The sequence below is a fragment of the Coffea arabica genome, chromosome 10c (genome assembly GCF_036785885.1).
Source record: "Coffea arabica cultivar ET-39 chromosome 10c, Coffea Arabica ET-39 HiFi, whole genome shotgun sequence".
Classification (NCBI taxonomy): Eukaryota; Viridiplantae; Streptophyta; class Magnoliopsida; order Gentianales; family Rubiaceae; genus Coffea; species Coffea arabica.
In genome coordinates, this window is record NC_092329.1 from 10560110 (window position 1) to 10582848 (window position 22739).

General features: G+C 36.5%; 1 protein-coding gene across 1 annotated transcript; it reads left to right on the top strand.

Annotated features, from left to right (window-relative positions):
• Positions 1 to 5823: 5823 nt before the first annotated feature.
• LOC140015566 (dynamin-2A-like) lies at positions 5824 to 20826 on the top strand. Its single transcript, XM_072068234.1, has 22 exons — positions 5824 to 6303; positions 8380 to 8430; positions 8538 to 8658; positions 8798 to 8887; positions 9160 to 9221; positions 9372 to 9486; positions 9604 to 9946; positions 10326 to 10473; positions 11692 to 11793; positions 11917 to 12036; positions 12951 to 13034; positions 13129 to 13256; positions 14246 to 14330; positions 14472 to 14610; positions 15563 to 15639; positions 17123 to 17179; positions 18099 to 18249; positions 18360 to 18508; positions 18790 to 18903; positions 18997 to 19064; positions 19326 to 19498; positions 20390 to 20826. The coding sequence occupies exons 1-22, from the start codon at positions 6157 to 6159 to the stop codon at positions 20632 to 20634; spliced, it is 2769 nt and encodes a 922-aa protein (XP_071924335.1). The 5' UTR covers positions 5824 to 6156; the 3' UTR covers positions 20635 to 20826.
• Positions 20827 to 22739: the final 1913 nt, after the last annotated feature.

A 22739-nucleotide genomic window follows, 5' to 3' on the forward strand; every position in this document is an offset into this window, starting at 1 on the left:
AACAAAGTGACACTTTTATCACTGCAATTGATCAGCACGGCGGCCTTACGTAACACGGCGAGAGCAACAGTTGCTCACCGATGTGGCCTCAACTTTGACTTCAACAGTAAATCTGCTGTCCTGTTCCAATTTAGAATATTATCCATAAATCAGTCCCAATTTTTTACAACCAACTAATAAAATTTTAGTTATAACCACCATAATTAATTTACATTATCATCCATCAACAGGTTACCTGACCTCGTAATGCCCACCCAACAATTTTTCAAGCTATCTAACAAAGTTTCAGAAGGCTGATAACGAGAGAGAAATACAGCTACTAAGTTTCAGAAGCTGCTTAACAAAGTTTCATAAGCGCTGCTATGAAAGAGTGTGCGGACTCCTCCTTACTCTCAACACAGACGAAATAAAGAGGAAAGCTGAGAAAAAGCAAAGAGCAAGCGTTCTGGAAGGCTGAGAGCTTGCTGAGAACGAGAGGAAAGCAGAGAGGAAAGTAGAGTAAAAAAGAGAAATAAGAAATGAGAAGGGCGGACGATACATTTGTTTTGGGCCATTTTATAGTACTTGCCAACCAAATCTAGCCGTTCAACTGAACGACTAGCTATTTTTTTTTAAAAAAACTCACCACTACTGTGTCCAGTCAGTACGGTAGTGGTGGAACCAAATCACATGGCTCTCTGTCAAAGTGTATTATAGTCAAAGGTTGTCACGATGATAGCCTTTGAAAAAACATGTGAGATTCCTGACCAAAAGGCGACATGTGAGATTCCTGACCAAATGTCACGCCTTTTTTTTTTTATAGATGCTGCCTGCTACCGTGCACAGTCAGCACGGTAGCAAGCCCGATTTTTTTAAAAAAAATTTTGCCGCCTGTTGCCTTGCACAGTCAGCACAGCAGTTAGGGTGATTAAAAAAATAAATGTTTCTTGCCGTGCCCAGTCAGCACAATAGGTATAGTTTTGTGCATTACCCTTGTCAGACATACATTTGACGGAATTTTTTTTTGGTATATTCTGAGAAATTAGCCTAGAATAACTTTTGGAATAAAGCCCTAAAGAGGGAGGAAAAGCCATTCAGTTTGCAGGGTTTGACATTGAATAAGTCGTTTGCCTTGCAGCGAATCTGGCCTTAGTTAGAAAGAATAGGTTGGAACTCTTGTTACATCGTATGACATTATAGTTAGAGAATGAACATATAAGAAGAGTTTTTAGGAACTTTCCAAAGGATCTCTTTTGCGGGATTGCAGAAATAAAGTATGCAAGAAAGTAAACTATCCTTTTAAGGGAAGTCGAACATGCCAATCCTTTGATCTGCGTTGGGAGCTTATGCTAGGATGTAATAGAACAACTAATTATATTTGGATTTCTAATATTAGAGAATCTTATCCTCCCAGTGACGGCACTCGTTCCCTAGCTTTCAACAACCTAGTTGAGGAAAATGTTGACAAAAGCCATAGAAAAGAGGGAAATTGTAAGTCTTAAAATAGCTGCACAGCCTAAGGCTTTGTTTGGATTGCTATTTTTAGGATTTTTTTTTGTAGAAAAATATACTGTAACGATTTGATATATGTGAGATAGAGGTTATTGAAAAACATGTTCACAAAAAACGTAAAAATTTTTTTTAGAAAATTACAATCCAAACAAGGCCTTAGGCTTCCTGTATACATCCCTAACAACTTGTCATGGATAAAGCTTCCTTAAAGTAATGGAAATTATTTAGTGAAAATTAAAGTAACGGAAAACTTGAACTCAGCTACTGTATTACTGCCTAAGAGAGGCTTATTTAGTGGAGTGTAGAATGGATAAAGTAAAGGCTAGGACAGTTAAATTAATAGCAAAGTTGGTCTCGTCTTTACAATTACTAAGAAATCATACTTTACAATCTACCTCTCACGAGATTGAGGTATTAAAATAAGGGCTACTCAGTGACCAATGCACTTTCAAGGTCCTTTTTTGCCCAAGGTAAGGCTTGTGAATTAAGAAGAATTGAATTGGGAAGTAGGGAGAGAGGCAAAGATACACGTGATGAGAGATTAGCCAAAATACGAAAAATAGCGTTCAAAAGGAGAAGATTGAGAGTTGAAGATAGACCTACACAGAGTTATTTGTAGGTTAGAGATGTAATTTTATAATTGTAGTATAAAATTTTTCTTATTTCATGAGAGACTCATATTTTGTATTCAACTAAGAATATTATTATTTAATATGTGTTCATGGTATTTCAGATTCAGTATTTAGGTTATGGGCAATTACTTTCAAGAAAGCAGAGAAAAAGAGAAAAAGGGTCATTGAACATTTTGCTACTGTTATTCAAATATCTTTTATGCATAACAAGTTTCTTATTTAGCTACTATTTCCTTTATTTGATCTTTTTTTAATCCCTAAAATAATGAAGTTGCTTTGATACTTAAGAGCCTATTTGACACCCCAATTTTTAAGCATGTTTTTGTTAAACAAGATTTTTTGTTAACTTTATCTATAGTAACTCTAAAAAACATCACAAATTTTTTAAAATACATATTCGAAAATATTTAAAGCTATACACTCATTTCTCTTTTCTATCATTACCCCTTAACTATTTCCATTTTCATCGCTACTCGACACTGGTGTCGACACACCACTTCTTCTTTTTTTTTTTTCTCTCTTTTCCTCTCCTTCTTTCTTCTCTTTTCTTTTTCCACACCTACTTCCTCTCCTCCTTCCTTCCTGCCACTCCCTCTCCTCTACATCCTTTATCCTCCTTCCATCCCCCGCGACCCCCTAGCTTCCTTCCCTGCTGGATCTGGACCAGATATAGCCGAAGAGAGGAGAAAATGGAGGAAGAAAAAAAGAGAGAAAAAAATGTGAAAAGTGGTGGTAATTGGTGGTTGGTGATGGTGTTCGGTGCTTGGAGTAGTGGCAATGGCAAGGAAGAGGAAGAGGAGAGGAAAAAAAAAAGAAAAAAAAAGAAAAAGAAAGGAAAGAAGGAAAAGTAAGGAAAAAAATTTTAGAATTTCTCCAAAAAAGATTTTCTCAAAGTCTACCATAAGTTATAGTAAAATTTTATATAAATAACCAAAAAATACACCATCCAAATGGGGCCTAAGTTTCTATCTTGACTACTTACAAACTTTGTTTAGATTAATTATTATTTTATTGTTCTAAAGCATTACGACTTTATTATATATTTTCTATTGCATGTAAAATTATATTTATTTATTTGAACAAAAGGTTATACTTTTTACATACTTTGTACTGAACTAGGTATATTTCATATTATCGAGCAATCTATGCCTCCTAACGTAGAAATAAATGTGCAAGTGGGAGCAATAAAGGTGACATAACCATTTAGCTTTGCTATTGTTAGTCTATGTTATCATCATCATCTTCATCATAAGCACTGCCAACTACAGTTCTGTTAATTTGCAACTAAAGTTTTAAGGTATGGATGGGTGCTACTACGAGGGACTTTTCAGTCAGGGCTGCGTAGGATGCCATTAGATAGAAACAGAGCATCTCACGTGTGGATAAATTTGTTTGGGGCAGTAGGATCCCTCTCAAGATTTCTTTCTTTGTCTGGAAGCTGACTCGGGGATGGGTGCCCTTGGAGGTGGTCCTGGAGAGGAGAGGCTTCTCTATGGACTCTCGTTGTTCTTGCTGTCAGGCTGGGGAAGAGTCCATCCTACATGTGTTTGTGACTGGTCTGGTAGCGAAGGAGGTGTGGCAACATTTTCAGAGACGATTCGGGATTCTGGACGACCCTTTCTCATCTATCTCAGTCACGCTCCTTTCATGGTTTTACTCGACGTCTAGGGTGGCGTTGGGAGATATACGCATTATTATTCCATTAGTAGTGTTATGGTTCCTATGGAAGAGGAGGAATAAAGCACGATATGAAGGAATTCCTTCTTCGGCACGAGATGTGGTTTTCATGGTGGAGCAGTTTGTCAAACAGCTGGGGAGGGCTGGGATGCTATCAGGGGCCAATTTCAAGAGTGACTCGGAGGACCCTTGGGCCCGCTGGGCAGTACCTGGGTGGCTGAAGTGGAGAGTGTTGCCAGTCTCCTGGTCGCGACCTCCGCTGCAGTGGCTTATGCTCAATATGGATGCTAGTGTCAGCCATGGTAGAGCTTATGGGGGAGGTTTGTTGCGTGACTCTAATGGTCGGCTAGTTTTCGCTTTCTAGAAGGAGTTTGGGGAGCTGGAGGTACTAGCGGCAGAAAGCGCTTCACTGTTGTATAGGCTCCAACGGTGTTCGGATGGGCTTAAAGGGGGCCTGATGGTACAAGTCGACTCGGAAAGTCTAGTTCGATTGCTCAAGTCATCAGCTATAACCAAGTGACCACTCTGCAACACGATTAAAAGGATACGAGCGCTACTTCTCTTTTTTCGGCATCGGTCCAACACATATTTCAGGAGGCAAATTCCACTGCTGATATGCTATCTAAACTGAGGCTTCCATCAAAGTTGTTTTGTACCTCGCAAGATCAGCTTCCTGGGAGGATTCATGTGGCTCTGAGCCTTGATAGTCGAGAGTTTTGCAATGTACGCAGGCAAGTGGACAACGGGTAGTCTCTCAACGATTGGGGGGTTTAGCGGTTTGTGTCCTCGAACTCGTTATAATGTTGCTGCTTCTTAATAAAACTTGGGGCTGGCATCCCTACCCTCTGCGAGGGTTTTGCTAAAAAAAAAAAAACTAAAGTTTTAAGGTTAGACTAAATACATACAAGTTAAGAACTTCTATATTGTATATTAAGTAGAGGGATTTTGTTGCATAAATATTTTGGTGTCACTTTATTTAATTTAATGTAACTTTTGTTCTTCTAATTAACTTCCATGCCAATATCATTTTTGCTCTTGTGATTAACCTCCATGCCATTGCCCATGTATAATATTACTATAACCTATTGAAACTGCTTAAAAACACTCTAATTTACCACTACTACATTTGTGTATTGCTCACCGAGTTCAATAAACTATTTTTCCTAAAGGATTTTAATTACATAAAGATACGTATTTTTCAATGATTGGGCATATACATCCATGGTTTTTTCTCATTTCTATTTTCAAAGTTATTTGAGGAATCTTAGATTTTGTTAGAAACTACAAATCATGATTTTAAGTAATACCATACAACAACCGGCGTATATAATTTTAAGTAAATTCAAATTTCTTTAAAATAATTCAACAAATTTATCAAAAAAGAAAATTCCACAAGTATTTTTGTAATTAGTTGCACAAAAATTAGGTGTGCTTATCACTAGTGAAAGTTTAAGGAGTAATTGCCTCAATTAAAAGTAAGGGAAGCATGTTAATTACATACAGCTGAAAGGAATTACGTTACACCCAAAAAAATTAAGTACTAATTATGCTATTTTGCCATTTTAATTTTTACCAATCCCCCTAATTTCCACCCCAATCCCATGCATCCAACATCTCTACCTCTACCTACAAGTATCCAGCCATCTCCTAAGTACCTAGACAGTAGGAACTAGACTAGAAGTTGATTCATGTACTTGACTTGCTTCTAATCAGGTGGGGAGAAAGAGCATAGTGCATCTCCAAAATTGAGGTCCTACCTCACAAACATTTGAACGCGCCTCCCCCCACTAGGCTTCAATTGAAATTTTCAAATCTCAAAAACAACTTAATTAAGAAACAAAAGGTCCCCACATCCCAAACATTTTACATTTGAATTCCCATATTTACTTGGTATACTATCACCCCACATTTTATTCAATTTACACCAAATCACATGTTAAAAGAAAAAAAAAAAAAAAGAAAGAAAGAAAGAGGGTCGATTCCAATTAGAAATAAAAAAAATAAAAAAATTTTCCGCTTTAAAATAAATAAACTTCCGTTCGTTCATACTATTTTTCATCATCGCCGGGTCGCTCCTCTCTCTCTCCCTAAAGCCTTTTTATTTTTATATTTTTTTGTTTTCAAAAGTTCAAAACATTTCCGTGTTTCTTCTTCTGCTTCTTCGCTTCTCCGGTCTCTCGCCGGAAACCCTTACTTGTTTCTCTCTCACCAAGTGATGCACTCGATCTAGGGTTTCTATCCCGATTGTTTTGGATAAGTGTAATTGATCGGATCTGGTTGGAGTTGCTCCAATCGAAGACTGAAGATTTGTTGATTTATTGGAGGGAGAGGAAATTGTTAAAGAAATTTGGATACAATGGACGCGATCGAGGAGTTGTCTCAGCTGTCAGACTCGATGAAGCAAGCGTCGGCCTTGTTAGCCGATGAGGATGTTGATGAAGCCACGTCGTCGTCGTCTAAACGGCCGTCCACTTTTCTCAATGTCGTTGCTCTCGGCAACACCGTACGTTGATGGTTTTGATGTTTAGATTTTTTGTACTTATTTGTGTGTGTGTGGTTTTTAGTCGGATAGATCTCTGGATTATAGCTAATCTTTGGATCTGAAATTGTTGTTTAATTTTTTGGAATTCCATGATTTTGTTTGATGTGTTAATTGTGGGATTCTCTTTTTTTTGCCCTTGTTTTGGGGATTATTGACTGCGATTCTTCTGTTTTAGAAGCTACGTTCTTGTGGGTACTGTATTGATAAAATAGCAGATCGAGTCTCAAAGAGATAGCGTATCATGAACATTGCGTAAGATTGTGCTTAAAGAGAATAAATTTGGCCTATTATAATTCAAGATAGAGTTTCCTACTTAATTGGAAGCTGGTACTTTGTTGGCATTGTTACTATGTCTTTATGTTTATCTTTAAGCGCCTCAGTTCTGTAGTTGGAGAAGCATGACTATTTATGTTTATACACATTTTTTCCGATTGAACTTGAGATGATTAGCTTAGCTAAAGGGAAGCATGATGGATAAGATAGCAATTGAACATGTGCTTGTCATGCCCAGTGTGTCGTTACATTCATTTGTTTCAGTTGCTGATGGAATTTAAATGTTTCGCTTAAGGTACATGTAGGCACATCATGTGTAGAATGAAAATCATGTGGACAAGTACATTTGTGATGTAAATATGATACCTTAAATAGCCAAAAATAAATATGAAGAGAAAGTGGACTAATGACCCTGTAGGGAGGTTTACTTTTGTATGTAGCCTTTTCCAAGAAGGGATGTGAATGTGCTGAAGTAACTGTCCTCCTGTAGTTTTGTTTTCCTTGCAATTGTGTAATCATTTGCCAATGAGTTTTTAAGTTGAAAGCTAAGGTGGAGGAACTAGAATGAGCACTTTTCTTGTAGATGCCACTTATATGCTTAGTGCTTCTGATCAAAATAAAGCTGTGGTGAAGTGATGATTGGATCTGATTGCATATTTGCTTGTGTAGGAAATCATGGAACCCATAGTTTGTTTAGCAATTCAATGTAGAATCTATTTAAGCTTTAGATATATGCATCAGGACAAGCGCTTGGTATAATTCACAAATGCTTGATGGTGAGTACTTCTGACCAAATAAAGCTGAGGAGAAGTGATGATTGGATCTGATTGCATATTTGCTTGTGTAGGAAATCTTGGAACCCATTCTTCGTTTAGCAATTCAATGTAGAATCTCTTTAAGCTTTAGATGCTTCATCAGGACAAGCACTTGGGATAATTGATAAATGCTTGATAGTAGTGACTTTTCCTTGAATGCTTTAATGAAGTGTACAATTTAGTCTGAATTTAATCTTTAACTAAGGAGTTTGTGAATAATCATCATTATATGCGTTAAGAATTCTAAAATGCTACAGCTATTAATGAATGTGTGGGGCAGCAACTGGGCATCTTAATTTCATTTTCTGTATTTCTAACTACATTGTCTGCAATAGGGAACAGCTGGTACATTTTGATGCTCTCAAGTTGTTTGCGGTCCTTAGGCAATTTGTTAATTTTGTATTGTCTTACACAATAAGCTATAGCCCTCTAGGAAGAAACTAAGCCTGCTGTTTCTTACAACTATTTTGCTGGATGTAATATGTAATGGTAAGTCGTGTCATTGAGGTATGGATTATTTGGAATTATGCAAACTAAGTTCGTCGCTCCTGTTCCCTGAGGACCAATTGTCTTCTCAAAATCTAGTATGCTAGTTGTTGAGCTAGCTAATATCCTATCAAACAAACTAAATAACTTATACAAATGGTAACTAAAAGGAAAGAAACTTATATGTGGGGTATTATGCAGATGATAGAATTGCAAATTAGGTTTGCAGCTTGTGTTGATGAGTGATTTGACCTTTGGGGGGGGGGTTGAAAGAATATAGGAGTCTATAATACTTGCCTGCGTGAAATGGAACTGGTTGGCTATATTTGTTAATGCTGCTGACAGAAGCAAGCCTTTCTTAATTTAAAGCAAGGTGCATTCATCTAATGTGTGTTTACTTATGTTATTCTCTCTTGGTTAGGTCAATGATTTATGGTTACTAATTATGTATGCATTAATTCAGGGTTCAGGTAAATCAGCTGTGTTAAACAGTTTAATTGGACATCCGGCTTTGGTAAGTTGTTATTTGGAGTAGATTCTGTGCTTTTCCAGCTTTGAATTATCCAAATATATCTTTTTTCTGTAACTAATTCTGGTTTTTCTATTGACTATTGGTTATAGCCGACTGGTGAAGGTGGTGCTACTCGTGCTCCTATATGCATTGATTTGAAACAGGATGGTTCTTTGAACAGCAAATCGATAATTTTGCAGATTGACAGCAAATCTCAACCAGTTTCTGCAAGTGAGGTTTTTTCCAAAGATTTATGATGCAAATGTCTCTCCCTTCAAATTTATCTGAGGGAAAAAAAACTAAGTGTCTATATGTGTTTGTCTTATTTCATTGCCCCAATTTTAATTGATTACTTTTTGGCCCATTCTAGGTGCCCTTCGTCATTCTTTACAAGACAGACTGAGCAAAATTTCAAGTAAAAGTCGTGATGAGATATATTTGAAGCTTCGAACAAGCACAGGTTGGGTGAATGTCAAAATCTATTTGCATAAGGCCTCTTACTTCTTTAACATATAGCTAATCCAATTTTGGATTGCTCTCTCTCTCTTTCTCTCTCACTTATTCTCTCTCGCATGTTGGAGTTGAACTTAACAAATACAAGCAGAATTTCTGCCTGTAATGTGTTTCTCTTGCCTTTGCAATTTGCAACATTCATTCAGAAGGTGCCACAACTTTTTTTTTGGGCAATGCATAGTGTAAGATTCACTTCTCTTTTTTGCTTCTGGCATGCAGCTCCTTCGTTGAAATTGATTGATTTGCCTGGAGTGGATAAGGGGAATCTTGATGACTCATTGGTGAGTATCTCCAACTGATTCATTTGACTTTGACACATGGCTTTCCCGAGTCACTAGAGTACAATTCTATCAGATATCTTTTCACAACCTTAAGTTACATATTAAATTTCCTACCTATGAGAAACTTAACTGTTTGGTTCTTTCTTGCAGGGTGAATATGCTGAACGTAATGATGCCATCTTGCTTGTGGTAATACCTGCAGCACAGGCACCGGAAGTTGCCTCAACTAAAGCTGTCAGACTTGCGAAAGAATTTGATGGAGAATGTGTGTTTATTACTGAACCTGCTAGCCTTTTTTCAAAAATGATTTTGATTATTTCCATTTCTTCAATTTTTTTGTTGTCTCTTTCTGAAGTAGTAGTAACGTATGCTTGATGAATAGGTACAAGAACTGTTGGTGTCATTAGTAAAATAGATCAAGCAGCTTCAGATCCAAAAATCCTTGCTGCTGTTCAGGCTCTTTTGTTGGGTCAAGGACCACGGACTACAGCTGATATCCCCTGGGTTGCATTAATTGGTCAATCTGTGTCTATTGCCTCTGCTCAGTCAGGGAGTGCTGGAGTTGACAACTCATTGGAAACTGCCTGGCGTGCGGAGAGTGAGAGCCTTAAATCTATATTGACTGGAGCCCCTCAAAGCAAGCTCGGTAGATTAGCTTTGGTAGAGACTTTAGCTCACCAGATTCGCAGTCGGATAAGAATCAGGCTTCCTAATCTCCTCCAAGGGTATGCCTTCTCTTTCTGGTTGCTACAGGTTCTTGACAGCCACTCTGTGGTTTCTGGAAGATTTTTCTGTCTACCATCTAAGTTAGACGTATGTTAGATTTCTTTTATGGCATGGGTTTTCAATATTCTTTTATGTATGTACTCCTTTCTTATTTGCCTTCTTCTAAATTTGGCCTTTGGAGAAAAATCATAACATATTATATAAATGGATTTTGAGGCTGCATTAGTATTCCTGTGGCATTTTTATGAGTTCAGATGCACACTGCAGAACTCTGTCTTTTAACAAGATTGTGTTTTTTATGAGTTCAGATGTACACTGCATTAGTATTCTCTTTTAACAATGTGCTTAAGTACTTTATATCTTCTACCACTCATGCAGACTTCAAGGAAAGTCTCAAGTTGTACAGGATGAATTGGTAAGGCTTGGGGAACAGATGGTTGATAGTGCTGAAGGTACCAGGGCCTTGGCTTTGGAGCTTTGCCGTGAATTTGAGGACAAGTTTCTCCTGCATATTACAAGTGGAGAGGTGAGTGCATGGCAGAATTTTGGGTATACACAAACACGAACATAAACAATTGCATTTATTCTGATTTTTTTTCCCTTTAGGGTGCATTTTTATGCTTTGTATTTTTCTGGAATGTAAGTGGTATATATTTTTCACCCATCTTGGAGAAATTTAATTTAATAATACTGGCTAGATTATAAGCTTATTTATTGAACAGCCTTTCATTTCTCAGCGATTAAAGATTTGAACCTGGGTCCATGCTGAAAGCTTTTGAGAACCAAATTCTTGCATGTCTATCTTCTTTTTTGTGCTATGATGTAACTGCACTTGGATGCTGAGAACACCACCTCTGTTGATAATCTTAACCTTAGTTTTTTGTAGTTTTCTGCTTTAAAATTACCCTGCCGAGTGTACAGATCAGATCTGGGAAGAATCACGGCTCATGCAAAGACATCGTAAAAGATGATCTAGTTTCTGCCAGCAACTTGAGACAAATTCTAGGACCGTTCAATTGCAAACAAAATGCTATGTAATATGCTGGCAAGAGGTCTTCATGTTTACGAGTCTGTTAGAATACCTACTGAAGTGATGTCTAGATAAGAATGTGAAGCTGCTTGAGCGAACTTTAGGACACCTGTCTTTATAGCTTAAATTAAGGCTGTTATAATTTTAGGACAATGGTACCTTTCTGATGTGATTAGCATAAATTATGCTACATATTGATGGTAAGGATGGTTGAGAATTATTTTAACATCAGATCCTGTAGCTTGTGGGGTGTGTTTTAGTTTAGATTTTCTATTCTTTCTTCTTGGAGATAGGGATATGAGATGTTTTATTATTCACTGGTTGAAGTGTGAACACTAAGTACATAGAGGAGCGAAGAACTGTAAGATCTTGCTGTGGTGAAATTTTCTTTTTGAATTTGGGGGAGATTAGGAATTAGGGAATGGTTATTAGACAAGATTTTCGAGAAAGATGTAATATATGACTTCTTAAAGTCTTGGTCCAAGGCTATGATCTTAATGGTCATTAAGCATTATTTATCTGTGCATGAGCCAACTTGAAAATGACAAATGGTGAATATGCTCCATAGAATTTACTTGTTTTTAACGAAGCAATCCATCAAGTAATATGCCAATTATTTTGTATGTCTTCATGCTGTGGTACTGGATAATTGTAAAAAGCAAATAATTCATAAGTTTTACAAGTAAAGTTGCTAAAACTGTGACTTTCTTGCAGGGTGATGGTTGGAAAGTTGTTGCTAGTTTTGAGGGCAACTTTCCAAACAGGATAAAACAACTCCCTTTAGATCGACATTTTGACATAAATAATGTTAAGAGGGTAAGTGCTCTCATTTCTGTTCCTTCAAATGAATGTCCTGTTTTTGCATTGTAATTTTACATTTAGATCATCACAGTGCTCCCATACTTCCTATCTTTGTTGACTTCTTCAAGTCCTTGCCAGATTGTTCTGGAGGCAGATGGTTATCAACCCTACCTTATTTCTCCAGAGAAAGGGTTGAGATCTTTAATAAAGATTGTTTTAGAGATGGCAAAAGAACCTTCCCGACTTTGTGTCGATGAGGTAATATCGAATTAATTTTTCCGCTGCTTGTACTTTTCATCTTACTTTGTAGCTAGCTTGTCTTTCTCCAAAAAATTTCTGTAAATTGCCTATTTTGCAATGAGTATTTATTGCTCAAATTCTTCCCCTACTTTTGTCTTTTTTCAAATCATAGATTGAGTTAAACTACAAAATTTTGATGTCAAGTTTGATCAATTTTGGTTTTAAACTACAGCTGCCTCCTGAGTTTTGTTACAATTAACCTTTTATAAGCTTTTAATCTTTCATTAGCCTCATTTATTGTATAAAAATGAAAGTCTCTTAAAGATTATTCGTGCTTTTACTAACAGGGGTCTTCCTTCTTTATTGTCCTCTGAAAGGATAACTCTTGAACTAGGACAACTTCAATTTGATATCAAAAGAACCGGTGTACTCTGGTGTACTCCTGTAATTGTGTTGTGGGAGATGAATGATTTTTTCCTCTCTCTATATTTCAGTGAATAGATTTTATGAGCAAGATTTAGTTGAGGTCTGAGGACATGGTGGGACTTTTGTGCACAGTTTCTTTCATTTTGAGTTTGTCTGTTTGTTTTATAGCTTAAATGAGTGGCTTTGAGTTTAGTTGGTTTTTGGTATTTGGGAATTTGTTCCTGCAGAATACAATGTTTCTCAGTAGCCAGATCTCTGTTGCAAAGTTAAACTGATTATTGTAAGACATACTGCTGATGCTGATCTTCTGTGATAGTAGTCCACATCTTTTTTTTTTTTTGTTTAATTGTTTTCAAGGTCCCTTAATATATGGGAACATGGCTTAAGTTACTTGTTGCATTAAAATTTTGTGTTGCTCTAGAGATAAGAAAATCCACAATTTTATATTCACCCTTATATTTTTATTTAAGTTTCTAAGCTAGTTCAATAAAAAAAATTCTTAATAGGTGCACCGTGTACTTGTCGACATTGTATCATCTTCCGCCAATGCTACTCCAGGTCTTGGAAGATATCCTCCTTTTAAGCGAGAGGTGGTGACAACTTTATACTAGCACTTTATATTATTACTGGTAGGTAAAGGGGAAATAAAAAGAATTATAAATTCTTTTTGCATGAGCTATATAGGTTGTAGCGATTGCCACTGATGCTTTGGATGGGTTCAAGAATGAGGCTAAGAAGATGGTTGTTGCTCTTGTTGACATGGAGCGAGCATTTGTTCCCCCTCAACATTTTATTCGTTTGGTGCAGAGGCGGTAAGGTCAACCAGTGATTTTCTGTGGTTGTCTTTTTTGTTTTGGCCCTTTTCATTCAAAGAACATGGAAACAAAACTGACACCTAGCTTGTTATTGTAAACTTTTTATTTCTCACAAATTTCTTGGTGGAATAATTTGAAATTGCTCTGAGTTTAATTTGTTTCCTTTAGCTTTTGTTATAGAGTTTCTCTTTATATTTTTTTGGTCCACATTTTCTAAAAATCTTTTGTAACATGTTGCGATCTAGCCATCTAATTTGTGGTGTACATGTGAAAGTCATCTGCAGAAAAGAGAATATGTAACTGGTTTAGAGGAATTGAAACCATTTTATCTGTTTCTTTACTAGGATACCATTCTACTATTTTTGAATATCATGCATAATTTGTACATTAAAAACTCCTAAGTTCAGTAAGCATTTCAGCCAAAACTTGTGCTGCAGCATGCTTCTTCTACCATACAGTTTTATAACAACAGTGCAGCTAGCATAGCAATGTTTATGTTGAAATTCAGTGTGTAGATTGGCAGAGCAGGGTCTTTGAAATTCGAAATCTGGAATTGTAGAGCAGGATTTATAGAGTTGGCAGGGTGATATGCAATTGGTTGGAATTTGCATCCTCTGGTATATGAAATTTTCTTGGAGGATAGTACAGCAGAATTTTAGTGACTCGTGCACCTCTCTGAAAACTCTCTACGGTTGTTTGGTTTGTGGTTTGTAAAGATACCTGGTTTACCTTCTTGGACAGCTTCTATCATGTGTTGTAAAGTTGCTTACAGGAAATTCCTCTTGGGAGTTTATGGTATACATTTTTTGGCATATGTGAGTTGTCTTATTGTTATGGAAAGTACCTGTATATGGCTGAAAGAAAATAAATGTGTATAATGTAACCATGCTTATGAGCATATATCACGTGAAAGTGATTTTTTTCTAATCCCATTCAGATATATATATATATATTTTCTTGGAATAACTGCATTTTTTTTGGGTCAGAATGGATAGACAACGGCGTGAAGAAGAGCTGAAAGGTCGATCTTCTAAAAAAGCAGCGGATGCAGAGCAATCAATATTGAATAGGGTATTGTAGAAGATTTGCTGAACATTAGTCTGATATGTCTTATACTTTCAACGGCGTCATGTAAAAAAATATTGTATCCTTTTCTCTTGCTCTTTTCCCCATGTATGCTGCTTTTTTGAATGTGCCAAAATTTCAACTTAGGCAACTAGTCCCCAAACTGGAGGGCAACAAGCTGGGGGGAGCTTAAAGTCAATGAAGGATAAATCTGGTCAGCAAGACAAAGATGCCCAAGAAGGACCAGCGTTGAAGACTGCTGGGGCTGAGGGAGAGATAACAGCAGGTTTTGTTATGATACAATGTTCTCTTTGTTGTTTCTTACGTTTCTAAGTATACCTTGCTAGTTTGTGACTTCTGTAATCAGTTCATGTTACATGTCTTGTTTAGTTGTGTTCTCAAAATGTGTAGAGACTTGTCTATTTTTATCTTCAATACCTAATCCTTCTTTCAAACAAAGGGTCTGAAAGATAGTTCTTGTTGCATTTTTCTCAATTTTCTGATGGTGAATGAATTGCAATGAGCCCTGTGGAGCCTGGTGCTTTACTAGAAACTTTCAGGGGTTCTTGTCTGTGGGTAGGTAATTGAAACGTTGCAAGGGCAGTGCCTTTGTTAAGAGGATGTACCTGCACATGTTTTATGTTCCCTTTCTCAGAGAAGAGCTGTAATTGATAATAGAAATGGTTCCTCTTTAATAGACTTGTTGCATATGCAAGACTCCCGTAAAAGGTGAGACTGTATTGTTAAACAGACAAAAAGATGAGACCAAGGGAAATGTTATGCAAGAATAAGTGGATTAACTTATTGCATACATACTGCCAGATCTTAGATTTTGTAACTGCATTTCTGTTTCCTTGTTGGATGATTTAGATGGACAGCATATCTGCCTTTTGCCCTTGCCTGTTATTTGGATGCATTAGTAGACAAATTGGAAGAAAATGTTTTACTTCTTGCTTGAACATTTTCAAGTGCTGCAATTCTTTACACAGTTTTGCTTTGTTAATCTAATGAAGTTTTTTTTAAGGCAAAAAAAATTTATTTAGGCATTAATCTAATGAAGTTGAAGGGATGTGTAGCTATTTTGTGCTGTAAAACTGTGGAAACGGTTATTAGAAGGCAATCAGATCAACTTTTTCCATGTCTTATTAAGTGCTTGATTATTCTGTTTGGTTACCTTTTTTTTTTGGGGTGGTTTGTCTTTCTTGTCTTTTCCTTCCCTCATAGAGCACGTGTGACAGGGTTCTTGTTGAAGAGAAGTGCTAAAACAAATGGATGGAGCAGGCGATGGTTTGTTTTAAATGAAAAAACTGGAAAGGTCAGTAGTTTTTATTTGTTAATTATGTCATCTTTTTAATCATAATGGTGAAATCACTTTCATAGTACAATTGTTATGATCTGGTCATACACATTGCAAAATCCATGTATTTAATTTGTTTATTTATTTTTGACCTTCCCCCTTTTGATACATAATAACTGTCTCTCTGCTTGTTGATTAATTCTTTTATTACTTTTGTTTTTAATTAAGTTGGTTCTGACCATTTCGCACATTTTTGCTTATTGTTTTTACTAACATTGTTTTTCAAGTTTGGCACTTGACTCGCAACTTGTCACGTTCTAGTAGTGTCATGACTTGCCCTTGGTTTTTTCCCATTTTAAAGCTGATTATGAAAAACTGGTCATTGAAAATTTGTTGAAAAAAATTGAAAACATGTTCATTGAACATTTTGAAAAAAGCTAAAAGCCATTTCCAGTAATAGCTAAAAAGCCGCTGTTCAGAATCAGTTTTTCTCAACTCAAAAGTAAAGCTAAGAGGTTGAATTGAAATGTCAATGAGAAAAATGGCTTTTTTTTGAAGTGTCTCGGGGAATTTTTTCCCCAAAAATTTAAAACTAGAAACAAAGAACAATATAAAACTCTCTCATATAGAGTGTTTTTTTGCTTCCAATTGATCAGATTATTTTAAGCAGGCATGGATGGGCCCTGACTAGTTTTGTAGATGCATTCTTCATTTTAAGAACAGAAATTTTCTCATCTGATACTAATGATATCACTGTGGCTTTCCCAGCTTTTTTTTTTTTTTTTTTTTTTTACCCCATGCACCCGCTGGCTGCACAATGGCGGGGCATGCTTTGGAATTTATCAATTTAAGGTCCTGTTTGAGGTTGTGGTAGCTTATTGAAAAGTACTTCACCTAATAGAGCTTTTAACAAAAGCACTTATTAAGTGTTCAAGTATTTTTAAGTATATTGTTTGGCTATATAGTTCAATAAGGACTTATTGTACTGGATAATGTGCAATTTAAATGTATTTATCTCTTTAATTAGTTCATAATATCGGATAAAATGACTAAATTTAATATTTTATTTTTTAAAACACAAAAGCAATTCTAAAAGCACCAAATTTTAGCTTTTGCTGAAAGTGCTTTTAACACCAAAAGCTCCACTTCTAATTTCATAATGTGATGTTCACCAAACACCTCAAAAATGCTTTTAGTATCCAAAAGTGTTTTTTTTTTACCAAAAGCACTGCAACTCCAAACAGGGCCTAAGTCTGCTTTTAGTTATTACACTGAATTTAACTATTGAGGCACCTTTGCTTATTAACTCTGGGATTAGCTATTGAGGGTGACATGCTCCTTTACTTTATGTTTTTCTTAAAAATATCGTTGTTTGATGTTGTGGACTGAATGAAAGTCTCTTTCACTTGTATTCGTGCATAGATTGTTTTGTATTATCATTCTGTGCTGGCGAGTATAATAGTGTTATAATCATTTTCTAATGTTAATTTTTTTTCTTCAGCTTGGATATACCAAAAAACAAGAAGAGCGGCATTTTCGTGGTGTGATTACTTTAGAGGTATAAATTGTGGATTATTGTTTGAGATATGACTGTGATATCAATATATTGCTTGTTTGGTGGGAGCTTGTCTTGACTCATTTTCCTGCATGTATTTTGTTTTGCTCTTTGAACTTGTGTACTTTTTTTTCTGTGGTTCTTTATTGATATGTGGAGGTCTTTTTGAAGTTTCCATGGTAACTGTTCAGTAATTGGTGGTTGTCCCAACCATCTCTTGGACAGATTCATATTATGGGAAAGGAGTAATAAGCTTTTGATTATTGCACAAGATAATCTGAAGTTATACATCCCATTTTTTTGGTTTCTTCAAAGAATGTTCATCCCCTTTTGTCAGTTTTTTCTTCAAAGAATGTTCAATCTGTCCCCAACTTTCTCCCGATTACATTTGTTGACTTTCTGTCAATATTGTTTTTTATGACCTTTTACGAGTTTCCGTTCTTGTAGGCAAGTACGTGTCATTTTAATTGTACCAAAACTACGTTTTGCTCTCTGTTGTCCTAATGCTCAGAAACCCCCCTATTTTTCATTTCAGAAAAGATGTTAACGTGATTATATGGGGTTTGAAGGTGTTGAAGAAAATTTGTATTTCTGGTTCTGTTTGTAGGAATTGAAAAAGATAATTTTGCAGTCTATGAATTCACAATGGGGGATGAATAATGCTTTTATGCTGTCAAGAATTCATGTGAAATCATTTTGTTGTTACTCTTCTTTTGAACAAATCAGTGCATCTGAAATGGCTTTTATCTCATTTTGGTAGCCACTTTTCCCACCCTTTGAAAATGGTGATAATTTTTAATGGAAAGCTTCATGTCCATGCCAAATTATGGTATGCTAGTGAAAGCTCATTATTGAGTACAACTTAAAAACGCCATGGTCCATGACGAAATGAATCGTCCTGTATTTTTATTTGAATATCTAGGAATGTAACCTTGAAGAAGTTGATGATGACGAAGCTCCTCCCCCACCCAAAAGTTCCAAGGATAAGAAGGCTAATGGGCCTGATGCTGCAAAAGGACCTAGTCTTGTATTCAAAATAACGAGCAGGGTTCCATACAAAACTGTTCTAAAAGGTTGATAACTGATCTGGAGTTTCTTTTGCTTCTGAGTTCCATGAGTGTTTTCTTCCTCTTTTCTTTTAAGATTCACATTGATGGAGAAAAAGTCTGAATTGATGTTGCAGCTCACAGTGCTGTTGTTTTAAAGGCCGAGAGTACGGCAGATAAGACTGAGTGGCTGAACAAGTTGAGAAATGTTATTAGTTCAAAAGGTGGTCAAGTGAAGGGCGAATCTGGACCTCCGATCCGCCAAAGTCTTTCTGATGGTTCTCTTGTAAGTAATTGTATTAGTTTGTTTTTGTAACTTACAACTTGGAAAACTCATATGAATAGTTCTTTTCTAGTTTTCTTGTTTTGATCTGCTGTGGATGTAAAAGAATTATCTTGGTTAAAATTTATTTGTGTTGTCCGGTACTTGTCTTCTACCTCACTTTTCTCTTATTTTGTTTCAAATGCTCCTTTTTAGTTGTGAAACTTTTTCATCTTCATTTTTCTTAAACAAGAATATAGTGTTATGTAATCTAGCTTGTTACTCTTAACTCGCTGGCAATTTAGGAAACCATGACGAGGAGACCTGCTGATCCTGAAGAAGAACTTCGGTGGATGGCTCAAGAAGTTCGCGGTTATGTTGAAGCAGTTCTAAACAGTCTTGCTGCCAATGTCCCAAAAGTCAGTTTTTGTATGCATTTTAGAAATCTTTGTCTATGCACGTATCTTTCTGTAGTTTCCCTTCAAATCTTATACCGCCCTATGATTCTCCAGGCGGTTGTTCTTTGCCAAGTAGAAAAGGCAAAAGAAGATATGCTTACGAAGTTGTACAGTTCTATCAGGTTGGCACACTTCTTTCTAGATTCCATTGCGTTCCTTGCATGATTTAAGATCTTCTGAGTGTGGTGGGAGATTCTTTTGTGTTTTTATGTAGCAGGAAAAGCTTGTCTCTCTAAGAACTGTTATTATTATTGTCATCAATAAAGGAACCTTGTGGACAACATCTCTTTCTCTGTCTTGTCTATTAGATTCAGTTTTAGTCTCCTTCCTCTCCTGTATTTTTCCCTTTAATTTGATGGTTAAAAATATTGGATTGGCTCCAGTTCCCAAAGTACAGCAAAGATTGAAGAGCTGCTTCAGGAGGATCAGAATGTAAAACGCAGGAGGGAACGCTTTCAAAAGCAATCTTCTCTTCTTTCAAAGCTTACCAGGCAGCTCAGCATTCATGATAATCGAGCTGCTGCTGCTGCAAGTTATGCAAATGGCAGTGGAGCAGGTGATGATATTCCCATTTTCCATTTATATCTGCTTCTTCATTATTGAGAGCCTTTCTTTTTGCATATTCGTGAGCAGTTATGAACTATTTTGACCCCTTCGTTGGTAGGTCAGAAGTTGGGAATGAGCAAGTTTAGCAAAAACAGTCTTCAAAAATGATCAGAGTTCATTTTGTTTCTTAATGTTGAGTAGCTGACTATAGCTGTACCCTGTAGAGATTATGGCTGGCATATTGGCTTCTACTTCTTGCAAAATTGTGGTTCATTGCAAATGCTTATCTTAAAAGTAAAGACATGGAAGTCCGGAGAAAACTCATAGAGCAAAGATATCATAAACTTGTGATTTCCTAAATTACCAAATTGATTTTTCTGTCGTCGTAATTCTCGCCTTTGGTCAAAATTTTTGGCATTAGAGCATGTTCTGGATGTGGACAGTGGACTTTGTAAAATTTAATTAGTTTTATCCATAATATTTTTGGTTTCTTGAATGTGGAGTAATTGGTAATGTTGTGTGCACCACTGTCCTTAATTGTTTGTCATTGGTGAATTTCTCCAAACGCTGAAGTTGTAATTCAGCCTGGGAAACTAAAAAGAAAATCAGCTGTTCTGACCACCAAGTTGGTGCAAGTACTTCTGGCTGATGGATTGTGGTTCCAGTTCTCTCTCTTGAGATTTTATGCCAGTCATACCTGTCTTCTTTTTTCTGTTAGCTTTTGTTTGGCAAGCTGCTGCAAGTTTTCTATGAGATCTTTAATTTAAGTACTGGTTGAAATCTGGTAGTTTGATCAAAGAGAATTTGAAGTGTGTTGAAATATGTTGTCTTTTGACTTCCTTTGTTTCTTCTATTGGTTGATCAAAGAGAATTATTTGGTGCATTCTTTACTTCGATGCAGAAAGTAGTCCTACCACTTCTGGACCTTCATCAGGTGATGAGTGGAGAACTGCTTTTGATGCTGCTGCCAATGGTCCCACGGACTCTTATGGTGACTCGAGATATGGATCCAATGGCCACAGTCGTCGGTACAGTGACTCTGCTCAAAATGGTGATGTTAGCTCCAGTTCCGGTTCCGGCCGCCGCACAACTCCTAATCGATTACCACCTGCACCGCCATCATCTGGTTCCGGCTATAGATTTTAGATTTAGATAATATTAAGACAAATGATTCTTTCTTAATGGGATGGCTATTTGTACTTGTTTTTGTTGAGCTGCTGAGCTCAACTGCTGTTATAATAGTTTTGTAGAATTGGTATACATGTCTTTGTAGATAGATATATCTCGATCATTATTTCTTTCTTTTCAATCATGCTTTGATGATGCTGGATTTTGAGATGTACTGGCAATACTTTAATTGGATACTCCTCAACGGATTGTCGGGTTTTCCCCTTTTTATTGGTTGAAATTGGAGCAGATGCATTCTATAACATGATACTGTTTATACTCCTTAGTGACGTGAAAGGGGTACAGTAAGATGTTGGAGCAGCAAAAATCGTTCTAATTCGCTCGTCCTCTAAAATTCGGATGTCTGACGTGTTATGATGCGTGGTGGCAATGTCTGCTTTGAAAGGGTATCCACGTCATAATCTCCAAAACATGTGGCTATCTAGTTCAGTCAGGTCATATTTTGGCATGATGTGGAATCCACTAAAGCAAAAGTTGTGATGTTTAATCCGCGTGAAAGACGAGTTAGCCATTTAAAAAACTTAGAGCTGACTAGGCTGTACGAAAAAGCACTGTTGTGATGTGGCACTTGTGCTGATGATATGGTTGCCATGTCATCATTTATTGTGACATGGATTACAATTCATTTGAAATGACATGGATAACATGTCGTTCTTAAAAGTGATTTGAAAAACATGTCATATTGGAAGATATCATCGGTGGAAGTGATTTGGACAACACGATTATTTCATCACATGATATGTTAAGATGTGTCATTCTTTGATAGCAGAGCTAGTTTTCACATTAATCGATGACATGGATGACATGTCATCATTTATAATGAATCATTTTTGTTCGTGACATGGTCGATGTGTCATATGGCACAACAATTTGAAAGATGACATGAAAAATATGTCATATGCCATATCATTATTTATTTGAAGTGACATGGCAGCCACATCATAATCTTGAAGTGGCGTGGATAACATATCATATGACACGTCATCTATTTTATGATGTGGCTTACACGTCATTTTATAATTAGGTGATATGACTATCATATCATTCAAGAAATTGATCAGGATGACATGTCATATGATATGTCATCAACAACTTGCATTGACATTTCATCTGACGTGTGCCACACGTCAAATTATGTGAGTAACATGGCTACCATATCAAACAACTTTAGTGATATGGATAACATGTCATATAACATATCACCTATTATATGACATGACGTGTCTTACACATCAGAATGTGTGGTCATATAATATGGCTGCCACATCAAATAGTTTCAGTGACATGGATGACATGTCATATGACACATCATCAAATGTATGACCCCTCTCACGTCATCTTGTGTGGGTCACATGGCTATTGCATCAGAGAACTTTAATGACATGGATGGCATGTCATCAGATTGTATGACATGTTTTACAAGTCAGCTTGCTTGGATGACATGGCTGCCATATTAAACATCTTTAGTTACGTGGATGACATGTCATGTGATGTATGACGTGTTATACAAGTAATTTTGCTTGAATGACATGGCTGCCACATCAGATTTTTTTAGTAACGTGGATGACAAGTCATATGACACATCATATACAAGTTGATGGTGTGGCAACACATCGGCGATCAAAAGAAGTGGCTAACATATGGAGGTACACGTCATCTATTGATTGACACGTTAATTTCTGTTCGATAACATGTTTACTACACAAGAAAAAGTTTCTGACAAAGATGACAAGTCATCGTCACACATCATCATCATTAATGTGATGTGTTTAACACCTCATCAAGGCTGCGGATGTGGAAGCCATGCCATCATAACACACTGACATGGATGACATGTCATCCTAATGCATCGTTCAATCATGTGAAATGGCGTACACATCATATTTATTCAGTGACATGTTAGCCACATCAGATTGCAAAAGTGATGTGGCTGACATGTCAGATAACTTTAATTATATAAATTACACGTCATCACATGTCATTCTTTCGGGTGACGTGTATGACACATCATAAATTGAGTGCGATGTGTCAACAATTGACCATTGATGTGGACAACATGTCAT

Excerpts from the sequence above, each read along its gene's own strand:
- LOC140015566 (XM_072068234.1), top strand. The coding sequence starts at position 6,157 with ATGGACGCGATCGAGGAGTTGTCTCAGCTGTCAGACTCGATGAAGCAA. Across the intron at positions 9,222-9,371 it reads GGAATCTTGATGACTCATTG|GGTGAATATGCTGAACGTAA; the intron begins GTGAGTATCTCC and ends TCTTTCTTGCAG. Across the intron at positions 18,509-18,789 it reads GTCTTTCTGATGGTTCTCTT|GAAACCATGACGAGGAGACC; the intron begins GTAAGTAATTGT and ends CTGGCAATTTAG.